General features: G+C 43.1%; 1 protein-coding gene across 3 annotated transcripts in view; it reads right to left on the reverse strand.

The window, feature by feature from the left end:
- The window catches only part of PUM3 (pumilio RNA binding family member 3), a 43,324-nt gene extending 37,413 nt beyond the window's left edge, over positions 1 to 5,911 (reverse strand). For 2 of the 3 annotated variants that reach the window (XM_055087161.1, XM_007121609.4), the window contains exons 1-2: positions 5,722 to 5,911; positions 448 to 539 (exon numbers count right to left, since the gene is read on the reverse strand). In XM_055087161.1, the coding sequence (XP_054943136.1) occupies positions 448 to 529 (82 nt within the window). In that variant the 5' untranslated portion in view covers positions 530 to 539; positions 5,722 to 5,911. Of the gene's footprint in view, positions 1 to 447; positions 540 to 4,891; positions 5,163 to 5,721 lie in introns of those variants that run through there. The other variant, XM_055087160.1, reaches the window with a different exon arrangement.
- Between the last annotated feature and the right edge of the window lie 14,539 nt (positions 5,912 to 20,450).

Here is a 20,450-nt window from a genome sequence, read left to right on the forward strand (position 1 = left end):
AAAGATTGCTTAGGAAACTAGTCATTGACACAATTCCTGACTTTTCTATTTTGCAATACTGACACCTGATGGAACAATAAAGACATCACAATGAGAAATCCTGAAGATCTGGCTCACCAGTAGACGTATTAATCAGCCACAATTTATCAAACGTTAAAATAAAATGTTGTTGTGAATTAGTGTGACTAAAGTGAGGGAACAGCATTACTGGCTCACATATCTTTCAGAAGTACAGCATTCACCAATTATCCTGGCAATTTCTTAAAGGTCTAAGTTTCACAGCGAACATGCAAACTCATGTATAGTAACACCTACTTTTTCCTACTGCTTTAATCCTAACTCTAACCCATGAAGAGATTGGAATCTGGTACATGTCCCCTCATCCCACCAATCGCTCCCTCCAAGGGCCAAAACAACCACATGGGAAGCATGTTTTGAGTATCTTACCACTGTTTTTATGAAATCTGTTTTTTTCTTGTGATGGCTTTGTACCTTTTCCTGTGATTTTTTTTTTCCCTTTGACTTCCATTATAGCAACTCTGGAAAACAAAAACAAAATCCAAAAAAGGATCACTGAATTGCTCTCCTCCAATAAAAGTCATTAGTGGTCACTGCCACATTTACTCCTTGAGGTCACAGATGCAGGACAAATTAGCTGCGTCCAGCACAGGCACCCATGAGTCCAGGAACTACACAATCATTACTTCTAAGATTGTAAAAATGAAATAAATATGATACCAATACACAAACTAAGAACACACACACACCTTGGCTAGTGTGTGATGTTTTGGAGGCAACATTTCAGCAATAGCAATGTCTAAAAATAAATCATTATTTACACTAAGCATGATAAAACTGTCAGTGTTCGCATTACTTACAACCTGGGAAGACTTTGTGATGAGAAAATGACAATATTACCACTTGATTTTTTGGTCTCTATCCTATACAGCCAGGAACAAACATTGCACTTATCACATATTCAAATTTAATGAAAGAAGATTATCTAAAAGTTCCTTATGTAACCCAAGGTAGCTAAAACAAAAACTAACTTCAAACGTTTAATCTGTTATTCTTTTAGAGGCAATCAAGAAATTTTCAAAGACCTCCGAAATAAGATTGTTGAAATATTTAATATTTCATTTTAAAGAAATCTGCCTAACAGGCTGCTTCTGGATAGAGACCCCACCGAGCACAGGGCAAACAACAGATAACCCCTCAGCTGCCCAGGGCTCCTGAAAGCAGCTGAATGTATCAAGAACAAAAGTTATTATGTTTTGTCTATTTCTGTACCTTCCAAAGTTGCATATTCAACTCAGTTCAAAATTTCTAAAGTTGACCCTCTCGAGTAGATGCTAGGGATCCCTAGACAATTCCAGATATTTCTAGACAAGAATTTTCCATTGAAGAACAACAAATTTCTCAAGATATTAATAGATATAAGAGAAACAAGGGGTTCTGGGGTGAAATGTATTTGGGAAACTCTTAAATGAAAATAATGAAGGAGGCATCTTTAAGGAAAGGCAGATTCTTTTAATTTGCTAATTTAAGCCATTAATCACCAAGCACAAGCTAAAGTATGCAGGATTTCCCAACCGTGGTTGAACCACTTTTTCCTGGAATATCTCAAGGGACCAGTAGGGTCCCAAAGAGCACTCTGGAAAATGGCCTCTGAATTACTCCGTTTCCTTAGATCATTAGTAACTGTAGGGTCACTGTCACTTGGCTATAGCCTTCATAACTACATCTGCATCCCTTAGCTCTTCTGTGCATGAACTTTTTATTTTGATATAAGTTTAGTTTTAAAGAAGAGTTGGGAAAGACACAGAGAAAGGTCCAGTATACCCCTCAGCCTCCCCTAATGTTAACATCTTACCATGATGCATTTACCCAAACTAAGAAATAACATTAATATGATGCTATTGAATTTGGATTTTGCCAGTTTTTTCACTGACGTCGTTTTTCAATTCCAGGATACCTTGCATTTAATCAAGTCTTCTTAGTTTCCACCAATCTGTGACAGCTTCTCCATCCCTACTTGTTTCTCATGACCAAGACACTTTTGGAGAGTACTGGTCAGGCACTGTGTAGAATATCCCACATTTGGGGTCTGTCTGACATTTTCCTATGATTCTACTGGCCTTACGGATTTGAGGGAAGAATACCATAGAGATGAAGTGCACTTCTCATCCCATCACATTAGGAGGAACATGATATCGACATGACTAGTGATATTAACCTTGAGCACTTGGTTAACATAGTGTTTGCAAGGTGTCTCTGCTCTAAAGTTACTATGTCTCCCTTTCCATACTCTGTTAGAAGCAAGTCACTAAAATTCAGCCCAAACTTAGGGGGAGGAGAATTAAGCTCCACTTTCTAGACCGGGGAGTATTAAAGAATTTGAATCAGTGCATTAAAATCCCCAGAGCAATTAATAAATATTTTGGATATGTTTTGAGATCATGCAAATATCCCGTATCCCCCACTGATTTTAGCACTCTCCAGGGGATCTTGCCTGCAGCAATTTCCGTGGTGTTTACATGATGATTTTCTATTTCCCTTACTTTTACCTTCATTATTTTGTATTCTTCTGTAGGGAACATTTATTCCTTCTCCTCATTCACTCAATCATTTATTTACATCAGTATGGCCTCATAGTATTTTATTATTTGCGATATAGACTAATAGTATCTTTGTATTTTGTTGCTAAACAAAATGTATTTTGTTGCTTAGTATTTTGTTGCTAATAGTATTTTGTTATTTGCGATATGGACTAATAGTATCATTGTATTTTGCTGCTAAACAAAATGTATTTTGTTGCTTAGTATTTTGTTGCTAAAATTGTTCCAGCTTTGAAATCTCTAAAGTTGCTTCTGTGTCCTTTTCATATGGTCCATCCTTTTTTTTTTTTCCTTAGCATGTCCTTAATTCCTGGCACTTGTTCCAAGTTTACCTTTTATTTTCCTTGCACAAGCCCTAAAATCAGCCATTTCTCCAAGGAACCCTAGAGAAACCCTCTTATTGAGATCTGAGTGCTAGGTGTGCTTGTCACTGGGGTGTCACTGCTTCTAGGTCTTTTCACCAGACAGGGCTAGGTAATATATGTATGTATATTAGCCTATGTGTATACACAAACCTGTATTTCTGTACCTATTAAGTAAGTTCATACTAATGTCTCCAACTCTAATCACGTGCCACAGGGTTATAGTTGGTTAAAACAAATGTACCAACTATAATGTGGTGTTTATTTACAGTTCTTTTTGTCTTTTCCCTCACAGTATCCATTCAAAACACTGCTTTCCAAAGTTACTTAGGTCAGCTCTTTTCCCTCCACTCCTTCAGTGGTCTTTTTATACATTTGTACTAATTAGATGCATTTTGTTCCAGTCTGCATTCCGTTTCCTGACATGTCAGTTGACTTTCTTTTCATCTGCCTATAGTCAAGTTCATTCTTTTTGGTGTACAGTGCTGATTTTGACAAACCCACAGTCAAAATCCTCCATGTATCCTCCACCACAGCACCTTACAGAACTGTCCCACACTCCTAAAAGTCCCCTGTGGAGCCCCTTTGCAATCAACCTCTCCTGGCTCTCTTGGCAATGCTTGATCTTTTTTCTACCCTCTAGCTTTGTGCCTTTTCAAAAATGTCCTATAAATAGAATTAGACAATATACAGCCTTTGGGGCCTTGCTTCTCTCACTTAGCAAAATGCATTTGCTTGGGAACCCTGTACCATCACATCCAACCATCACACTCCAGTGTCTTGGAATTGCCTCCTCTTTTTCCCTTCCTTCTACTACCCCATTCAGACTCTATCTCTTGTTCACATTGTTTTCAGCCATTAGACCCAGTCTGCTAGGATCCACCGCCTGCTGCCTGATTAGTCTCCCACTATCACATCCATTTCATGTCACTTCCCTGCTCTAACACCTTCAAAAGCTTCCCACTGCTTACAGGAAAAATTTCAAACTCAGTCCGGCATTCACGGCCATTCAAAACTTAGTCCTAACATACCCACATCACAATACCACACTGAAGCCAACCTTACTCCCTCACTATTCTTTTTCAGGAGCCAAACTTTAAAGCCATTCTCTATCAATATAAATCCTACCCATCCTTCAAATCCAGCCTAAATGACAATTTCTTATCATTCCTCCTCCAGATGCCTTCTTTCTTTCTCATATGATTCTCCTTATTCCTATGGCACATTCTGATGACCTTCTTATAACAACGCTTTGGACTTGAAATGTATTGAATACCGTGTGCTAGAGAGCTAATGGGTTTTAAAAATATATATATAAAAAAAATCAAAGTGTGGTGTGATAGAGACAGGCAAGCAGAAAATTAAAACATGGCATAATTAAGCATTATAACTGAAGTATATAAAAAGTGTTCAGAGAGCCACAGAGCTGAGAGCCCATTTCTGCCTCGTGAAGGAAAAGAGCAGAGATTTCCCAGACATAGAGGGACACGTGACTGATCATGACTGATCTTTACTCCTCTCAGCAGGGTCAGCACTGCACTTTGAAAGTAATGACCATTCAATACCCAACTTCTAAATGCTGGCATTCCTCAAGTCTTCCCCTCTCTCTTCTCCCTAGGTGATCTCGTGCAATCCCATGGCTTTTTATGCTGGACTCCCAAATTATCTCTCCATTAGGAACATCTCCTTGGGCTCCAGGCTTCTGTACCTAACTGCCTACCTGAAGCTTCCATTTAGGTGTCTAACAAACACCTTACACTTAATAGAACCAAAATAAAATTCTTTAACTATATGACCACTGCAAACCACCCCCAAACAATAACATCCTCATCTAATTTTCCCCACTCTATTCTTCCCCATTTCAGCAATGGCACAGCATCCACTCCACTGCTCAAGAAACCTAAGATTTACCTGTGACAGTTTACTCTTCTTTGTCTGCTACATTCAATTTTTCAATAATTCTTCTCGAATCTTTAAAAACACCTCTAACCCTTCAACTTCAATCTCCAGTACCACCACCCTAATTCAAACCATCATCAATAATTCAACTATATAATCAATAATAATCCAAATTATTATCCAATTTCCAAAAAGAAACAGGGCCTACTGTATTTCTCCCTTGCTTATAAGCCTTCACTGTGTTCTAATATTTTTCCATTGTAGAGAAAATCGAAACTCCCACCATGGCCTTCAAAGCCCTACAGAACCACCTCTCACCCTACCCCTTTATCTTATAATATGGCTGAACTTCTAGCTCACTAACATCGGCCCCCTTTCCACCTCAGGGACTTAGCCCAAGTTCCGGCCTCTGCTGAAAAGTAGTTTTCCCTGGGCTTTCAGATTTCAGGGTTGCCTCTCGCCACGCTCTATGTCTCGGCTTCAGGATCACGTCAGACTCCCCTATCTTGTATCTCGGCACCCAGGTCATTTCCTTCCCAGCGCTTACAACCTGCAACTGAATGTTCAGGTTGCAAACTGGGCATCTAGCACTGACCGGGCGCAGAGCGGATGTCTGTCAAACATACGACAAAAAGGCTGAAAGCGTGGTAGGGAGAAGAGTTGTAAACCGCCCTTGTCGCCAGGCTCCCGTCAACCCCCAAACTCCCAGAACAGAAAAGGGCACAGAAGGCCGCCCAGCGGGTGACATGTGTGAACACCTCTACCCGAGAGACCCTCCGACTTCAGCGCCGAGCAGGCGGCAAAGCCCTCCCGGGAGCGTCCGAGGAGGCCGCAGCACTCACCGCACACGTGGGGCCCAAGCAGGCGCGCGTCCCAGCTCCGCCGCCACGGCTTCCGCTTCCTCGCCTTGCCCCGCCCCCTAGTCGCCTTTTCCCTTCTTCCTCGGCCGAGTTCGGTTAAGGGGTGGGGATTAGCCGGAAAAACGGAAATTCGGCATTTCTATTGGAGCACTTCTATTCTCCCTTCGTCCAGAGGCGCGAGGGCTGCGTCACAGGCGGGTTTTGGCCCTCGAAAGGATCCGTGGGGCGAGGACGTGATAGCGGCTCCTGAAAGTGACGTCATTAACCCTGTCGCTTCCCGGCCGGGGGAGCCGGCGGCATCCCACGAGGGTTGACCAGCTGTGGAAGCGGAGGCTTGGTTGGCTCGGCTAATTTGTAGCTGGAACTGAGGCTAAACTAGTTAGCGCTTTGAGAGTGCGTTCATTTGCATCCTCCCTGGCAGTCCAGCGGGGGACGTTAAAGGGAAATCTCGGGAGTCGGCAAGAATTGCGATCTCGTCTTTTTTTCCCGCTTCTTAGCAGTATGCCTTTGGGCAAATGACTGAATTTCTCTGAGCCTTGGTTATCTGATTAATAAAATAGAGATGGGGGCTTCCCTGGTGGCGCAGTGGTTGGGAGTCCGCCTGCCGATGCAGGGGACACGGGTTCGTGCCCCGGTCCGGGAGGATCCCATATGCCGCGGAGCGGCTGGGGCCGTGAGCCATGGCCGCTGAGCCTGCGCGTCCGGAGCCTGTGCTCCGCAACGGGAGAGGCCACGGCAGTGAGAGGCCCGCATACCGCAAAATAAAATAAAATAAAATAGAGATGGCTAAGTCATACAGGGAAAGCGCCTAGCACACTGATCAGGACAAGCGCTCAATAAACATTTGCCGTTTTAAACGTCTGCGCGTTCCTCCAGACTGCAGTTACCCCACTTAACATTTCAGGAAATGAGACTAGGATGTTATCCCCATTTTACAGATGAAGAAACACCACAAACCTGGTCTGGTCAAACAACAGAATTTATTCTCTAACAGTTCTGGAGGTTGGAAGTCGGAAATCATGCTGGTAGCGAGGTTGTGCACTCTGAAGGCTCTAGGGGAGCATTCTTTGCCCCTTTCAGCTTCTGGTGGTTCCAGGCGTTACTTGGCTTGGGCTGCATGACTTCAACCTCTGCCTCTGTCTTCAGACGGCTTTCTCTTCTATGTCTTCTCCTCTTCTACGTTTTATAAAGACTTGTCATTGGATTTAGGGCCCATCAGGGTAATCAAGGATGATCTCATTTGGAGGTCCTTACTTAATTACATCTGCAAAGATCCTTTTCCCGAATAAGGTCACTTTCATAGCTTCTGCAGGTTGGTACACTGACATATCTTTTGGAGGGCCACTCGGAAAGTTGAAGAATGGGACTTGATCCCAAGGGTGTCAAGCATCAGATTTTACTGTCTTCTAAATCACATTGCTTCCCGCCTCTTAAGGCACTGGCTTGAGACTGATGATTCACTAGACTATGCTTCTTGAGGGCAGGGGCCATCATTACTTCCCAGACACCTATCCCACTCTTCAGCACGCAGACCGTTGATAAGTACTTATTGTCTGCCTTAAGTATTATGTTTGGATAAGCTCATTTAAGTCTCATAAGAACAGTTAAGTACGTCTTTCCCCCTCATGTTATGGACAAAGGGGAAACATTCAGTATTTCTGATCCAGTGAGTCTGACTCCAAACTCAACGTGACTGACTCTGAACTGCTTTCTCTAATTCATTAGTTCCCCAGTGAAAGCTCAAAAGGAGAGAATACAGAACAGGAATGGCAGGAGGTCCATCAGCAGCACCTATTAGGCAAATAGTATGGTATGTGCTACCTAATAATAATAACAAAATCTTAACATATACACCGTACCTGGAAGAGATTCATTTGTATTTTCAACACCACAGTCTGCAGCACCCCATATCCTCTAAGACACATTTATGTAGCTGTCTTAAACATATACATCAAACTCTAATATTCTGCCTTCTCACCAGGGAGAAAAAACGTTGTCACATACCTAAGTCCTAGATTATTATTTATGGTGTTATTTATCAAATCTGTGCTGTCAAAAAGTTGACAAGAAAGATTGACTTGAGTGTTTTGTTTGCAGTGAGTTGGAAGTATCTTGCAGTTTCGCAGACCACCACCACCACCAACAAAATTTTCTATAATTTTACAGTTGACCAAGTTAAGCCTGTTAATTCTTCAAATATTTAATGATCTAAATGTTGAATGTTATATGTATTCCTAGAAGCATAAAATGCTCTTCCTAAATGAAACGGCATGCAATTTAATCAGGACAACTAGACCTGTACACATGCAAGAGGTTTATAGCAACATAATTAAGAGCATTGGCATTGGAATCAAAAGAACCTGGCTTGAAATCCAAGGAATATGTGACCGTGGACAAGATAACTAATTTGTATGGGCCTCAGTTTCTGCATATGTAAAATGGGAATAACAGCACTTATCTTTTGGGGTTGCTGTGTGACTCAAAAGCTGATAAAGTTATCAGCTAATAGTAAATGTTTAGTGATTTGTAGTTTGGAAGGGGAGAGAGAGAGGGCGAGCGCATGCCAAGGTGTATCCATTAGAAATTATTTTGGTTGCAAGTAATGGAAAGTTCAGCTAAAAGTGGCTTAATCAATAATTTTCTTCCCCCAACAAAAATTCTGAAGGCAATTGGCTGCTGTAGTTCAGTGGCTCAATAGTGTCATCACAGACCCAAGCTGCTTTCATTTTTTCCTTTTTCGTTTGTACCTTTGGACCACCTTCACCCATTTCCCCTATGCTTGATCCCCCCCGCCTCTGACAACCATCAATCTGTTCTCTGTTTTTATGAATTCGGTTTTTTTGAGATTCCACATATAAGTGAGATCACACAGTATTTGTTTTTCTCTGTCTTGACTTATTTCACTATTGTTTTCTGACTGCAAGATGTACTTCTCAGTTTCCGAATTTATATCAGAGTTCAGGGCTAGGAGAATGGAGAAAAGATGAAATCCACTTTTTTCCCCCCAGTAGGGTGCTATCCTTTTATCTCAGAGGGAAAAGACCTTCTATTTAGCACCTAGAACTCAGTCACATGGCCACCCCAAGGATTGGAAGACCATCAGACATAATGTTAACCAGGCATTTGGAGTTCATTCTTTTTCCAGCACTCTAGTAAAATTAAAGGTAACTTGGCAAATATGCTTTCATACAACAGTAGAGATTTAATTTCTTATTTAAACTGGTTTAAAACTTTAAATAACTGTAGTAAGCTTAAACTTAAAATAATTGTAGTATCCAAGGTAGTGGATCTCAATCTTGGCCACACATCACCTGTGGATTAAAAAACAGCAACAACAACCACAGTAATTCTGATTTAATTAGTCTGAAGTGGGACCTGGGCATTGAGAATTTGGAAAGTTCCCCCAGAACATGCTAAGGTACAGCTAAGATTAAGAGTTGCTTATTTAGGGAATGGAGTTCAAGTTGGTGATTTGATTTGATTTGATTTTCCAGTTAACTGAGGATTAAACCCTGTTTAATCCTTTTGCAGTCACTAGAATTAGAGAATTAAATATATAGTGCACTTGTTTCTGTAAGTAGAATGTCTTGGACATAACTGTATCTCTCTTGTTGCTTGAGGTCTCCTGCAGTGATTTAACATCATTAGATATTGAAAATGGTTTAAATTTGAACTATACACCTCCAAATGTATTCTGGAAAATATTCACTTTTTTTCCAACTCATCATGATTTTGTACAATTTTTCTCTTTTTCATAAAAATAAAGTGTTAGGTGTCAGCTCCCACACATCTCCCCGCCCCTCCAAATCAGTTCTTTAGAGTTCTAACTAATGGATTTTTAACTAATTGGTGTAGTTTCTTTGTTTCCCAAACGCATAAGCAGGGATAAAGGGCATGTTATTGATATAAAGCATAAGTGAGATTTTGGCAAAGATTGGGTTTTATTTTCAGGACCTATTAGAATCATAAATCCATGGAAACGGAGCAGTTGCCAACACATTTTCATTTAGTAAAAAAGAACTGCTTCTGAGTAGAGTGGATTATGTTTTTCAATACCATACATTTGCTAAAAAGTGCACAAATATAGTCTAAACATTAATTGTGCATTTAGAATGTTCTAGTTACTGTCTAGTAAACATAAAATTGACCTTGTCCTAATTTTACTTTCTTTGGTGCCACCCACAGGAGCCACAGAAAGAAAAATCAGACCATCAAAATGAAAGTGTATCTGACCGTAGTATAAAATACCACCTTTAATGAAAGATCATGTCAAAGATTAGTTAATATCACTTAAAGCCCACGAGTTATCACGTATACATGGAGCATTAACAATGCACTATGGTAAAACAAAACTCCTCAAGCAAAATGTACCAGCCCCAGGTTTTAGCGAGGATGAGGACAATTAACATGTTTTTGGTTTAAGTTTTTGTTAAATTTTTGTTTTCGGACTTTATGAGATGTATTTCCTTTGGAAACTAGTGACCGGTTTTGGCTTGTGACTTCCTTGATTTCTGAGCAATAAAGATTTGATAACCAAGCTTATTAATAAATTAATAATTTTCTAATTATTTCTGCCATTTTACTTTTAAAAACTATAGACAGGTTAAGTCAGGGCTTACAATGATGTCTAGCTCTACGTACCTACCCAACTTTCCTCCAAGTTTTAAGATGGAGAAAAGATTAGCCAAATAACCTAAGCCCATTATGTCAGTTTGAATTCTCCACAAAACAGACGCCAAGATAGAATTAGAAGGCCAAGACATTATTGGGGGGAAAGCCTGTGAAAGACAAGGATAGAGGGGACAGGAGTAAAAGGGAAGCCTCAGACCATAATACTGATCTAATACTGATCCGACACCTGTGAAGGGAGGGACAAAGGGAGAAGGATGTGGTAAAAAAGATCTTTTAATTGAGGGTTCTGAGACTCTGCTAATCATACCCATGTAAGGCAAGGACTACTACAGAGGTCCGCTTACAGATATAATGGGGGCTAAGGAGTACTGAGAGGCACCTAAGTGGATCGCCTGGGCTCTACAGTGATCCCACACGTCCCCATCTCCTCCTACTGATGAGAGTTCATCGCTCCTGCCAACATGGTGACTCCTCACTGTTGGTGCTGGACACAGTGAGTCCGAACTGTCCAGGTAGCCTCCATAGTTCAGTGGAACTCTGGCTCTGTCCTCTGCCAAGAATATGTCCCCTTTGAGACAAAGACTTCGAACTCTGCAGAGCCCAGGGTTGTAAGGACAGGAAACACAAATGGCCCCAGAGGGCCATTTAGAATGATGGCAAGTGGGGCCATGCCTGCTTCTGCCCCTTAGGTCTCAGGCCTATGTAGTCTTCTTCTTACAGCACTATATAGAGATCTCTGATTTAGATTTCTTTATTCTGCATTCTGGAAGACAGCAGCCCATTTTTGCAGATTATGCCCTCTAAGCTGGTTCTTCAACTGCACCTTTAGAAAGCCAATGCAAAGCTCTGTCAGGTCGGCTGCCTCTGGATGGTGCAGTATGTGCTATGTCCTGTGGATCACATGACCTCCCTTGCTGTGAAGTGTGTTCCCTATTCAGATGCCATGTTGTGTAGTTTTCCGTGAGCATGGATCAGGCACTTCTTAGCTTCTGGATAGTGGTGCTGGCTGAGGCTCTTGGGCAGGAAAGGCGAGTCCATACTTGGAATAGGACTCTATCCCTATGAGAAACTGAATTTTTTTTTTTTTTTTTTTTTTTTTTTTTCGGTACGCGGGCCTCTCACTGTTGTGGCCTCTCCCGTTGCGGAGCACAGGTTCCGGACGTGCAGGCTCAGCGGCCATGGCTCACGGGCCTAGCTGCTCCGCAGCATGTGGGATCTTCCCGGACCGGGGCACGAACCCGTGTCCCCTGCATCGGCAGGTGGACTCTCAACCACTGCGCCACCAGGGAAGCCCCTATCCCTATGAGAGAAACAGCTGGCCGTTCCATAATAAAAGGAGCCCAGCGTCATCAACTTTCCAGCAGGTGGCCTGTTGGTCTCTGGGAAACAGTGCCATATAAGGGGCTCAGCACTGGTTTCTGTTGCTGGCAGGTTCCACATTCAGAGGAATCACTAGAGATTGGCTTTGGTGAGTGGAAGTTCATGCTGTTGGGCCCATGTGTAGCCTCCGTCTCTGCCATTGTGGCCTCTCTGTCCATGTACCCATCAGGCCAGCTCTAGAGTGCCCAGTGCTGCAAGCTCACTAATGTCAACTGGCCGAGTCGTTTCTGTCTTCTTGGTTGTTCAGTGTTTACTGTGGATGCCTTTTGATGGGTATTAACAATGTGAAAATTGTCACTTGCTGTGTCCACTCCTATCTGCCTTTACCCTGGACCTCCTTGTTTCCCATTGTCCTTTTCCTTCCAGGTCCCTGACCAGCTGGTTGGGGCACTGGCCAATGACAGGAATTTCTACATGTTCTCACCTTGGGCCACTTCTCCTTCCACATAAATTGGATGACCAGGAGCACTGCTTGCCCATTAGGAAGATTCTCCCCCTCTGCTGTCTTTCAGCCTGAATGAGGTTGTAATGCTACTATTTAGTTTCAGTTTGCACCCCCAAGCCTAGCCAACTCATCTGTAAACTATGCTTGGGCTGTCTCCTCCTCCATCAGCTATTTGTAAGGCACCCTGCTCTGTGGCCATTGGGGAGAGACGAGGAAGGAGGGCTGATGTAATCATGTGGGTGATATGGAGGTCTGGGTTTTCTATTCGTGCGGCTGACTCATGCCCTCTGGTCTTACTTGGGTTCAATCCCTGATATACCATTTCCATGTTATAATGGATTGTTGCTGGGCCCTTTTCACTTTATGCATTGACAGGTGAGACAGAACCTACCTCCTAACGGGCAGTTGTGGGTGGATGGTCATTGGTACACTACAATCAAGCACTCTATCTCTATGAGGGCTCAGTAACATGCTAGGAGCTATTTCTTCAGATGCACATAATTCTCCATTACAGATGGCAAGGCCTTGCTAAAGAACCCCAAGCCCCTGTGTTATGATCCTCCTACTTGGGCTTACCATGAACTCTGCACTTGCATCTTTTCTCACCACTGACACTTCGCACACCACAGGGTCTGCCCGTTGTTCTGCTCTACGTGGAGAGGCTGCTTTCACTACAGCCTAGACCTGTGGTACAGCTCCTTCCTGACCCAGGCTCCACTCAAAGGTGGCAGCCTTCCACACCCTCCGGCGCATGGACCAGAGCAAGATTCCCAGATGTGGACTATTTGGCCTCCAGAACCTGAAGAGGCCCCCCAGATATTGTACTTCCTTGTTTGTAATAGGGAATCCAAGAGGCAACAACGTGTCTTTACTTTGGAGGCATATCCTGACATGCCCCTGACCCTAAAAATGTGTACCTCCTTTTTTTTAGTCCTAGCTTTTTAGGATTCCTGAAAACTTTACTGAAGTGGCCTGTCCCTGAAACTCTGTAGAGTTTATTTCCCACCTTCTGGAACACATGCTTCTTACCAAGGTCTCTAGCATGCTAGCCATGTCTTTATTTTACAAATGTAATGGATCAGTGTGATGTTCTGCGGGATGTCCAGATGGTCCAGATCTCTTTGGACTATATTAAGACAGAAGGTGGGCGAGCTAACATAGCCCTGGTGCAAAACTGTAAATGAATATTGTTGTTCATTCCAAGGAGTGTGAACTGTTTCTGATCCTATTTTCCATCTGTTTTTTCCATCCTATTTTACCATCTGCTGTGGTAACTCAGGCATTTCACCTCTGCTCTGTGATTTGAGTAAAAACATAGTGTTTGCCCCATTCCTCCAGGGTCCTCGCTGGAGTGTTAAATCCCATGCCCCAAGAAAGTGACCCCAAGTCAGAGTTTTCCCACTTGTTCACTTTTACCTTCCCGCCCCTTGGTCAAGCACCCTCATAACCCAGTCCCTGGGTAATCTTCTCCCCTGACAGTTATATGTTGGCCAACTTGTGCTGGTCCCATGGGATGGGGGTAGTTTCTCTTCTCCTTCATCAGGCCCAGCATGTCCTCTGCTGGGCTGTGCTGGACTTAACCCTAGTTACTGGCCTGGCAGCCAGGAGAGGCAAGCGGAGGCAGCTCCTGAGGGCAGGGCGTCGGGGAGCAGGTGTTGTCTTGCAGGGAGAGGCGTCTGCAGTGTCTTCCTGCTCAAGCAGTGTGGATCTTTACGAGGCAGTGTGGCCACCTCTGCAAGCTCTGCATGTTCAGGGCAGTCAGCAGAGCAAAACTGGGGGCACCCACTCATGTCCCCATCCATATCTCAGGGTCTCAAGTTCTCGCAAGCGGGCCACTGGCCTCAGTGTAACAGGCTGCCTTGGCTAAGCATTTTAAAGATTCTGGAGATCCACGACTCTGGAATCTTGGGCTTGCTCTTCACGTTGTCCTCTCCCGCAAGGGACAGGAGCCTCTTTGTAAGTGACCAGAGATGCCTCTGCTTCCTCCACTCGCCTTTAACTATCTGTTTCCAGTCCCCACTGTCACTCTGCAGGGAGTCCTCCAACTCCACTGCCCTGAGATACACGGAAGCCCCCCATAACATTCAAATGCCTGAACCACCGCCCTGGCAAGGGCATTCCTCTCCACCAGGGGACGCCCTGCTCATCAGTGGTGATTGTTTTTAGTAGTTGAACAACCATCTGTGCCAAGGACTAGCTGTGCCCCACTTACCACTTGGATTGGGATCCTCCTCACCAGCCTGTGGTGAGTGATCCCGTCTCCAACCCCATCTTCTTGCCAGCTTTCTGGAACCACTCCTGGTACCAGTGGTGTTATTTCAAGTTTTCCGGGAAGCAAAAGCAGAGTTAGAAACATATGATTTATGCAGGGAATAGCCTGTAAAGATAAAGGGAAGAGGAAGCGGGGTAAGAGGAAGGGCCTCGGACTGCAATGTGGGAAGGAAGGATTGTACAGGAAGAGCCCCAGAGAACAGCTCTGAGAATGCTCTGGCCAGGCTGGTGCGGAGACTCAAAGCAAAAACTGGCCATTAGAAGAGTCCCGAGTTGGGCAGGGGCGGCCTGGCTCTTGCATCGCAGCCACGTTCTGTTGTTGGCTTGGAGCAGCCCCGGAAGCCTCTGGCCTTGGTTTGGACACTGTGGTGGATGGATGCCGAAGGTCTGAGAGCTGGAGGCCTTCAGCTAACCCCACCGTTCACCTCCTGCAGCAAGTTCTCTCCTGAAGGAAGACCTGAGCGGTGCACACTCTGCCTGTCACTGTCATATGACTGGTTTAGTGTCAAGACCAGGACAAAAACTAGAACCATCACCAGGGTTTTAGAAGCCTAACCTTATGTCTTTTCTATATTTAGGAGGACAAGATAAATTTCTACCATATACTCTTTAACATATTATCTAGTATTTAGCAACTCAAAGCAATAGGTCTTCCCAAAAAAATGTCAAAAAAATAGCTCCTTGGGCAATAAATTATATAAACTATTGAATCAAAACATGACTTCGCATTGAAAGTAGAAGTTAGGTTTTTGGGGAGTACACAATCCAGTGTTTGTCTTAATACATTTTATTGCTGAGGTTTAGTATGTGCAAGGCAGGGTGCTCTTGCTGTCTGTCCACAAGACAGGGACGTGAAAATAACGATCTGGAATTTTTCATTTGGTGGCTGAGTATTTCACATATATTAACACCTGAATTTTTACAACATCATATCATTTCACAAGGATTAGCTGTGTGAAAGCGGGGAAATTGTCCTCTGTTTGCTGTAATATCTCTAGGGCCTTGCAGATTGCCTGGCACATATTCAGCCGTCGATAATATTTGTGAAATGGGTGTAATTGTTAAATTATAACTGCACAAGTATAAGGATCAGAGCTATTTTATTTGTGGGCACATAGTAGGAACTTGAGTCAACAAATTCAGCAACTATATTTCTTCAGTGGCTATTCTGTCCCAGGCACTGTTCTAGGCACTTGGGATATATATTAGTCAACAAAACTAAGACTTGCTGATAATAAACACCAAACAATAACAAACACTATATAAGGGCATTGTAGGATACATGAGAAGTACTATAGTAAAAAGAATAGGGCTGGGTAAAGAGAGAACCAGAGTGGAGGAACCGGTTATAATATCAAATAGGGTGGTCAGAGTAGGTGTCACTGAGGAGAGGTTTGAGGAGACATCTGGGGAGGTTGGGAGTTCGCCAAACATGCATCTGGGAAAGGAGCCTTCCAGGCAGAGGAAAGAGCTGGAGCAAAGGACCCAAGGCAGGAGTCAGGACCCCACACGACTATGTCTTTGAGGAACGGAGGCAGGCCGAGGCTGGAATCAGCCAGGGAGAGGAGTAACAGGAAACAAGTTCAGGAGGAGGGCGGGGCTGGTTGGCAGATGGTGAAAGGGTTTTTAGGCCATTTTAAGGGCTCTGGGTTTTATTCTGAGTGAAAAAGAAGAGCCGTCTCAGGGTTTTGAGCAGGGGAGAAAAATGATCTGACATCGAAACAATAAACTTTTGTAGGATTAATGAATACGTGAGGTAGATAGAATCATGCTACGTTATTGCCCATGAACTGGTTCAATAAAACTCAATGTAATGATACATATTTTTTTTGCTGATCTTTCCTGATACTCATTCTTTATCTCTAGGGAGCTGCTTGTCTTACGTAACTTTATCATTCCCACTTTCAGCAGCAGCACAAGGAATTATTTGCCAACCACTTAATCATGACTAACTAGATACCGTTGGATAGTTTCGAGAGCACTTTTCATATGTATTATGTCACTCAAATCATCACAACTATATGTAGTGTTACATTACCGATATATCACTAATACAGAAACAAATTCAAAGAAACAATATATATATATATTGCCCAGTTACACATTTAATAAATGGCAGAGTATGAATTTTGTGTCCTCACCTACTGTTTGTAAACCTACATTCTAGGTCCTAAAGACAGAAAGTGGTTTAACTACCCTAGGAGGGGTTCACAGTTAGGAGGGAGGCCAGGAGAGCAATAAAGAAAAATATGGTAGATATCAGAATAAAGAAGTAAAGGCAAAGTGCCAAAGTTATGGTGTGTTCAGCAAAAAGATCCACAAAGAGGACAACGGTCCTAATGGTTGGTGGCCTCAGATACACTGAAGCGGCGGGGCGTGGGGCTCAGGTGGTAGGAATAGTGCCGGCAGATGCTTGGGGGTCAAGATGGGCACTGTGTCCTCTGGGAATGGTTGGAACCTCCATTCTGAGTGGAAGGAAGTTGTAGGAGACAGGATTACAGAAGGTAGAAAAAAGCCACATGATATAGAATCTTAAGCCATAGGCTAAGACCATCTGTACTTTATCCACTGGAAGTTGCCAATGATTTCTGAGTGGAGATGGTGATGTTTACAAAGTTTGGGGGTTTTAACCTCCTTGAACTTTCTTAAAAAGTTCAATATAACATGACTGTTTAGTGGGGGTTGACATGAGAGGCAATGTCTTAGAATGAGTTCCTCCAGAAGTCAACCTTAAAACCAAGATTCAAGTGAAAATAACTGATTTTGGGGGTGGTGCCAGGACACACCAACATGGGACTGGGGGAGAGAGATAGGGGACAGAAGGCAGACAGTAAAGTATTCATTTTCAAGCAATTTATCATTGTGGATAACTGGAGATTAGTCTTGTTGGGGGACTCTGGGAGCCACTGTAGAACATACAGCTCAGAGGTATCCCACCCAAGGGATGTAGGAGCTGAGGTGTTTATACATGAGCTCCCAGCAGCCATTGGTTGAGGGCTGCTCCTGGGGGTGGGGATTCGAGGTTCCCCAGAACTGCCACCCTGCCACATGGGCATCAAAATGGCATCTGGTAGCATCGGAGAAACAGACATAAATGCACCTTCTGGCAATGGGGGGGGCAGTGTGCAGAATAGAAAGGGGTGGGTGATACGGACAGGCTATTGGCAGGATCTGCTACAGGCAGCGGCAGCAGTAGATTAAGACCCCTAAGCAGAGAGTCACATGGGTCCAGACCAGTGTACTGACAGCGGGAAATGAAAAGAAGGAACAGATTTCAGGAGCTTTCATAAAGGAAGAATTGTAAGGCTTGGTTTTATAGACCCTTGCCTTATAAGGCAACAAGGGACTCTGTCCACTTAATGACTGTGGAGTTAACCTCTGAAAAAAGTTCACCTGCCCCACATGTATTCTTTTTAATACATTAGGGAAAATAAGTACTTATAAGACTAATCATTTATAACACCTACGAAATATACATCTTAGGGAAAGATCTGGGGAAAGGTATGGTAAAGCTTATAAACATACTCATGGGAGAGTAACACACATCCAAATTCCAGACTTGCTCATTTTAGCCAATCTATCTTCTGCATGGGAACGAACGAAAAAGCAGTGAAGAAATAATGTAAACCAAGAAACATTACCTATGGATAACGGAGATAAAAAATAAGGTAAGTATAACCTAGCAGTTTGTTCAAATATTTCAAGCAGGAGCTTTTGAGAAAACTCACCAAAGACTGAAGATAGAAAATGGAAGAAGCATGGGAGAGTAATTTACTGAGGCGTTCATTCAACCTCACTCTCAAAGCTGTCACTAAAAAATAACAAACACTATGCTCCTTGGCAAGATATGCCCCTTTTCTCACCCCTATGCTCCTTGGCAAGATAGTCAGACTTATTTTAAAAAAAAAAGAAAAAAGAAAGAAAGAAACGGAAAAAGAAAAAGGCTGTGTTCCTGGAAGAATGGAGCTGAAATGTCCAAGAAGGAAAACACTGCGGGATCGGAAGGGCAAAATCGGGGAGGTGATGGACAGTGGAGGGGAGGCGGGGTCCGGGACTCCTGGAATGTAGGGGATACAAGGTGGGGCAGGGGCACCTGCCTCAGCAGGTCACGGGACCTGGGAAATGGGCATTTCCTCGGCCGCCATCACAAACTAAAGATTAAAGGCTCGCTCCTCAGTTTTGTAGGCAGGTGACATCTGTAGGATTCTTTAAGATCCATGACAAACCCAGCTGAAAATATTCCTGACCTCTGGCGGTTGGGAGCGCAGCCAAATCAATCTGATTTCAAAAGAAAAAATGCTGATTCCTGCAGCAAATTCATCCCTGCAGTATTAGAAATATATAACCTTTACTTTTTTTTGGTTTGCTTTGTTGAAACTATGCGCGCCGTTCTGAGGTTCGGATGGGAGGGCAGCGAGTGATGTTTTGCCAAGTGTATGGATGGAACCATCCTCCGCGTGACTTTTCCCAGACCTTGTTCGTCTGTGGAGGCGCCTCTGCACTGACATTCTCAGTGACGCAAAGAGAATTGATTTTTTCCCCTTTCTTCTCCTAAATTCTTCTCATCTTTCCATCACATTTGATAGGAGAACAAGAATGGGCGCATATGCCCAAGGGAATGGAGATCTTTGAAAGGTACATATTTGAAAGGAAAAAGCAAGGAGAGTAAGCAAAGCAAGGAGAACAGGAAGACGAAATGGGAGAGTGAAGCAGAAGAGGAGGCTGGGGTGTAGGGGGTAGGAAGTGGAGAAAAAGCAGAGTAGATAGGCTGAGAGAGGAGAGGGAGGGAGGGGACAGGCTTGGTCACCCTCTGATCCTTTTGCTTAAAGAATACCATGGATGCTGACCATTCAGGGCTCCTTCCTGTCAGTGAGACAATCTGCAAAAGTACATTTGGGCCAACTTTTATAGACGTAGGGGAACTAGCCAAATGTCTCCTTGTAATATTTATTTAGTGACATGAACATACTCAAAGCCACAGTTAAAATAAGATACAAATTTGGAAATATTATTTGCTTTTATGTTTCATTTAATAAAGCCTTCATATTCATTTTTTGTTGTTTTTTTTTTTGTCTAGGATGTCTTTTTTTTTTTTAGGTTGCCTTATTCATATTCATTTTTGATGGAAGTATCCTTGTCATCAATAGAGGCACTTTCGGAGACACCCGATACTGTTTTCAGAAAGGACTTTCAACATTCAAGTTTACCACCCAGGAATAATGACTGTGTAATATTTCTTTGCCCTTTAAAAGAAAAACCAAAAAACAAAAAAAAACTGATTCTCTCAGGAGCCTTCTACTGACATCCAAAATCTGCATTGATCTGAACTAGTTTATGGCTCATCTTCTCTAAGCAATATTCTATATTTCAACATAAGGTAATTGAGAGAAAATCTTATAAATGAGAAAGTCTGTAAGGACTGGATTCAAAGGTGATTTGCTTTCATTTTTCTTTGAAGTAAAATTCAGGCAAGTATGACACAGTTTTTCTAGAAGAGAGAATTTGATGGCTCAAGGCAAAGCTGATTAGTTTTAGCTTAAAATACTCCAGAGACTCCTTGAGACGTCTGCTGTCAGACCAGACTTGGAACAAACTCCAACTGAATTACACACAGAGAACACCTTCTAGGAGGTATTTTAGCTTCCATTAGGTTCTGGACTATTCTAGCCAGGTCAGCCTCTCCAGAAACTATGCTGTGAGGGAGCTGTCACCACCTGTCACCAGCGGTGGTTCTCAACTGAGACTATTCTGCCCCCCAGTGGTCACCTGGCAATGCCTGGAGATATTGTGGGTTGTTACTACTGGGATGTATTAGTCAGAGTTCTCCAGAGAAATAATCCATAGGATCTGTGTATACGTACATAGAGAGAGAGAGAGAGAGAGAGAGAGAGAGAGAGACATTGGTTTTAAACAATTGACTCACATGATTATGGAGGCTGGCAAGTCTGAAATCTGTAGTTCAAGTCGAAAGGCGATCAAGATG

The sequence above is a fragment of the Physeter macrocephalus genome, chromosome 9, assembly GCF_002837175.3.
Source record: "Physeter macrocephalus isolate SW-GA chromosome 9, ASM283717v5, whole genome shotgun sequence".
NCBI classification, from domain to species: Eukaryota; Metazoa; Chordata; class Mammalia; order Artiodactyla; family Physeteridae; genus Physeter; species Physeter macrocephalus.